Source organism: Centruroides sculpturatus, unplaced genomic scaffold (genome assembly GCF_000671375.1).
Source record: "Centruroides sculpturatus isolate CEXI.00-Female unplaced genomic scaffold, Cexi_2.0 scaffold2886, whole genome shotgun sequence".
Lineage (NCBI taxonomy): Eukaryota > Metazoa > Arthropoda > Arachnida > Scorpiones > Buthidae > Centruroides > Centruroides sculpturatus.
In genome coordinates this window covers 1-5,191 of record NW_019387030.1, presented here as the reverse complement: position 1 = coordinate 5,191, position 5,191 = coordinate 1, and the positions used below count along the sequence as shown (strand labels likewise).

The 5,191-nt window shown below is 31.4% G+C and overlaps 1 protein-coding gene across 1 annotated transcript in view; it reads right to left on the bottom strand.

The window, feature by feature from the left end:
• Positions 1–3,688, bottom strand: part of LOC111616068 (complement C3-like) — a gene marked incomplete at both ends in the record, with an annotated part of 14,309 nt that extends 10,621 nt beyond the window's left edge. Inside the window, 8 exons of the mRNA XM_023357501.1 lie at positions 352–436; positions 867–909; positions 978–1,121; positions 1,986–2,056; positions 2,149–2,358; positions 2,800–2,963; positions 3,051–3,146; positions 3,614–3,688. Of these exons, the coding sequence (XP_023213269.1) occupies positions 352–436; positions 867–909; positions 978–1,121; positions 1,986–2,056; positions 2,149–2,358; positions 2,800–2,963; positions 3,051–3,146; positions 3,614–3,688 (888 nt within the window). The remainder of the gene's footprint in view (positions 1–351; positions 437–866; positions 910–977; positions 1,122–1,985; positions 2,057–2,148; positions 2,359–2,799; positions 2,964–3,050; positions 3,147–3,613) is intronic.
• Positions 3,689–5,191: the final 1,503 nt, after the last annotated feature.

The window sequence follows — 5,191 nt, the reverse complement described above, 5'->3', positions numbered from 1 at the left end:
TATTCCGTTTTATATGAATTCCATGTTGTACGAGTCACTTAGATTTTACAAATACGTGAGCCGTTCACAGCCCGGCACACGTATTTGTAAAATTTAAGTGACTCGTACAAGATGGAATTCATATAAAACAGAAAAATCAACAGTGTTATAGTGTCGATTGTATTTCATTTTGTAATATTACATAAGGGCAGAGCAATAAACAATTGGGTTTAATGTCCTGGCATGTTATTTATTGACCCAGCTAAACACGAAGCACACATTCATGCTAGGAGACTCAAAAAACAGCAAAAATACATTTTAAAATTTAAAATAATTTATATTTTTACACGTTATTGACTTTGTCACACTTACTCAGCCTGTACAGTAATATCAATTTTTTCATCTTTAGACAATATCGCGCTTGGCACTCGAAGCTTCACAGCAAATGTTGGTAATGCTAAAATTGTAAAACATTTCATATAATTTATATTTATTAAACTGAAAACTTTGATCCAAAACTCGGTTAACCGTTCTTTACAGAATGCTTTTAATGTAAGTCATAAATTAAATTTAAAACGGAGTTAGTAGAATTTTGTAAATTTGTAACGATTGCATTGAACTAACACAACAGCTGTGCGATCTAGCAAGGCAATGGCTTTGAAAGTAGTTTCTAATCAAAACTAACACCTATTTTGCCGTGGAAAACGTGAATAAACCTGGAAAACTGCACAATATAACAAGTTAATGAGTCTCTAAACACCGATCAACTGAGTGATGAGTAGTTTTATCAACCTAGCCACTGATGGGCTAATAAATAATGAAGTATTTGTATACGGTAAACTGACTTTTGGATCATTTTGTATAAACTAAGTATTAATTTTTCTTACTGTATTCTTCAACGTGAAATGACACAGACGTTTGTCTCTGAAACTAAGTTTCATCCAATTAAATACAATTATATACAGGTTATTACACATTCTTATATAAATAATAGTTACTCTAATTCCATACGAGGCTTCTATTCTCCATTGTCCTAACATGGAGAATGGTGGAAAGGTAAAATTCATTTTAGGAAACTGACCAGAGGATTGTTTCCATGGCTCTCTAAAAAGGGTTTCTTGAACAATAATATTTTGAGGATTCTGAAATCAAAGAGAATTACATTAAAACAAATTGAGTTACATATAATACAATATCCTTATAAGAAAACAACAACTAATTTTCAGTTACGTGTATATTTTATCAATGTTGCACTGTCTTCCTTCAGTAAGTATATTTCACTTATATTTATAAAGTGATTATTTTCTAAATCCTTAACTAAACCCATGTTCTATTTATTCAAATGAGGATGGGATTATTTTCTTTCTAGTATGATTTACTCACCATTAATCAAGTGGATAGAACAGCTTCAACACCTAGTTCTCAACTTCACTCTACTAACTCTACTTCACTAGTTGTGGTGGAAGTACAAACTAAACCCATGTTCTATTTATTCAAATGAGGATGGGATTATTTTCTTTCTAGTATGATTTACTCACCATTAATCAAGTGGATAGAACAGCTTCAACACCTAGTTCTCAACTTCACTCTACTAACTCTACTTCACTAGTTGTGGTGGAAGTACAAACTAAACCCATGTTCTATTTATTCAAATGAGGATGGGATTATTTTCTTTCTAGTATGATTTACTCACCATTAATCAAGTGGATAGAACAGCTTCAACACCTAGTTCTCAACTTCACTCTACTAACTCTACTTCACTAGTTGTGGTGGAAGTACAAACTTCACACCTAGGTGTGAAGTTTGTACCTCCACCAAAACTAGTGAAGTAGAGTTTGTCAGTGTTTTTCACCTGTCTAACACCAAAATAAGGACTACTTTCCTATAGAAAGTCCTCGTTGCCACGTGTTGCGTTGCCTTCTTTCATCCATTAGGTATAATTTCTTGTATTTTATTTAATTCTCTAAGCTTCTGTTTTTTTAATTATATTAATTTTTGAATATTACCTTTATTTGCACTCGAACTTCATTGTTTTCAGGTAACAGCTTCTCGTTTAGTGCAATAATTCGAATTTGTACTATAAAATTAATTAATTAAATTCAAATCTGGTATTTAATAAAATAAATTTACAGCATTGATTATAACTTTATTTAATCATTTAAGAATTACCTGTTTGTTGTGGGTTATAAATTGGTTTGTCCGTTTGAAGAAAAACATATCCTTTACTATAGGCAACAGGTACTTTCATAATGCTCTCAAACTTGTTTCCTATTTTAGCTTCCACATAAACATTCAAGTATAATATACCAAATATATTAGTTTCCATATACTTCAAAATTTCATTAGAAGGTAAATTAAAGTCCATAAAAACTGGAACTCCTGTAAGGTGAAAATTTCATTTACTTATTGTTACACTTGAAAAACATACTACCATATTTAACAGAAGATACTTAGATATAATCATTGCTTTATTTAGACTTGTGACACTAACACGTAACAGACCTTTTCGTCTTTCCAAAAATAAGGTTTAAAATATAGATTGTTTGGCTTCTGTGTAAATGTAACCCTAGTGATGTGGCCCATTCTCTTACATTTGGGGCCTATCCGGAGTTTGGACGGATCTAGTAGAGATATTGGGTCTTGCATATTGTTCTTTATTTATGTTTATTATTAAGATAATACATAAGGTTGAATATATATCAGCTCGAAACACTTCACAGAATGTCACACAAGCTCTCAACATATTACATCTTGTGAAAAGCATAAAATTTTCAAAGATAAATACATATAAATCGCTACATATTTTGATAAAATAATCACCATTTTTTAAAGAAACTCTCTTAGATGAAAATATTTTTGTCATTCCAGGAAAATCTTTTATTGTAACGTCCATTACTTCATTGTCAGGAACATTATAGGCTATTACGGATATCCTTTCGTTTCTATCTAAAGATAATTTTTTAGGAGATGCAATAAAAATTCTCCTAAAAATATTAAAATTAAAATTATCAGAAAGTTTATTCGAATAATTTCAGTTACTGTAAAATTATTTTACATTCTTTACATCTTACCCTTCGTATTCTCTTGGCCTATTATTATTATTATTATTATTCCTCGGACACGTAAGCACAGAAGGAACGTATAAGAGTAAAAGCAGAAAAAAATTTCTGAAACGATAAAAATATTTAAATAATGTTAAATAAAATCTTGGTTATACTTAAAACATAGTTTTATATATCTTTAGACGTTATACATAATGTTCTAAAGTGACGCTTGTATTCGATCTTGTGTCTCAGAGCGTTAGTCTGACCCCTTAACTACGAAAAGGTGATAATATGCTCATTCATATTGTGTTTTCTATCGTATACGGTTAATTCCACCATGTTATTAAGATATAAAGTCCTCGAACAACGAACTGGGCACGAAACCATGGCCATTTAGGTGTCACACATGTAAAAAAATTAGCCTGTATTTACGTATGTTACACCTAAATAATGGCTAATTTCCCTTAGAATATTTACTCCCCCTTACAAGATCGCCCAAATGCTTCAATTTTATTGTTAAATATATTTTACAGAAGTATTTTACTATGTAGAGTGATAAGTAATTCATATTAAAAATGATAATTACTTACAATAAATTGCCATTGCAGGTGTTTCGCAAGAGGTACTTCTGCAGCTTCATCTCTTTCTGTGATAAAGTATCACGTCTGTAAAATAATTTTTTGTCGACACTCTTTATGTATCATTAAAATACTTAAAACAATGACATCACAACAAAAGAATATGATAGGACATTCGTGTAATGTCATAAGTACAACGAAATAGTTTCAGTTAAAATGTAATTATTTTATCAGTTATTGTGATAAATTATAAGTGATAAGCTATATTAAACACCGTTTGTTTATGCGTATAAAAAAAACTTTTACGAATTGAAGTTGCTTGTATAATTAGATTTTTTTTTACATTAACTGCTTACAGTATTATATGAATAAATAATTGCAAATATTTATTACTTATTGTTGTTTAACCCCTGTTTTCTGAGAAGAAAGACACAGACAGTTAGTAATCTGATAATGAATTCAATCTGAACATTAGAATTTAGATAAGGGTTTGCTCTGAGTGTCATACAAGAATCACTTGCCAGTGTGCAAATAATAAAACCACTTAACAATACTCATTGATAATGGATTCGTGCTCGAACAAGTGGGTTTTCCGGAATTTCTTTAAGTATCTAGCATGTAAATAAGGTTACTTTTTTGTCGAAAGCCTTCCAGGAGGCTTTCTTCTCAGAGATCGCCCATTTATTACGTTGCATGCTTTCACGACCTCGGGTGGATGCTGTACGTATAACGCATCCGATTCCTGTATGTTTTTATGATAGTTTTCTGTATAGTTGATGGGAGTTTTAAAAAATCCGTTAAAATATTTGATATATTTATTCCGCTCTCCGATTTTATATTACTCGCGGATTTCAATGTTAAACCAGTAATATTACGAATTCGTACGTCCCATCTTTAAGGGGATGTAGAAAAAAACGTGTACAATTCTCGTATAATGTTAAAAAAATTAACCGTTACTTTGGTAGCATCATTTACAACTAAATTTAATGAATAAGAGAGGTGCACGAGGTACAGAAAAAGCTTTAGAATTTATTTTCCTTAAATTTACGATTTACATATCCGTTTGTCGTAAAAATTTGTCTTTCCACATTTTCCCGAGACTACAAATATTCGAGTACAAAGTAACTGGTTTCGACTTATTTCTACTTAAAAAGTAGTTAAATAATTAAGCGATTAGAGAATTGGGGACGTAAACAAAACCCTGATAAAAGAGCCGAAATTTTACTTAAACAAAAGCCTAACCGAACCAATCTCTAGCCGAGTACAATGGGAGTGATTTCTTCGAAAAATTAGACAGAAATTTTTCCTGTTCGACGAGAGTGACCGAAAAGTTGTAAATTTTGGAAATTTCTGAGGACACCTGGTTCTAAAACGAATTAGTTAGAAAACAAATGACTATTAAGTTTAACGTATTTAGATTTTTACGGCTATGGTGAGAAACGTTTAAAATTTACAAGAACCCTGTCGCGTCTTTTGAGATATACTAGTGATGTGACAAAAGAGGCATTTGACATTGACCGGTATCGGCACCCTCGGGATTTGGCAGCCCGCGTGCATGTACAGTACACACTGCACACCTAGCAGGACTGT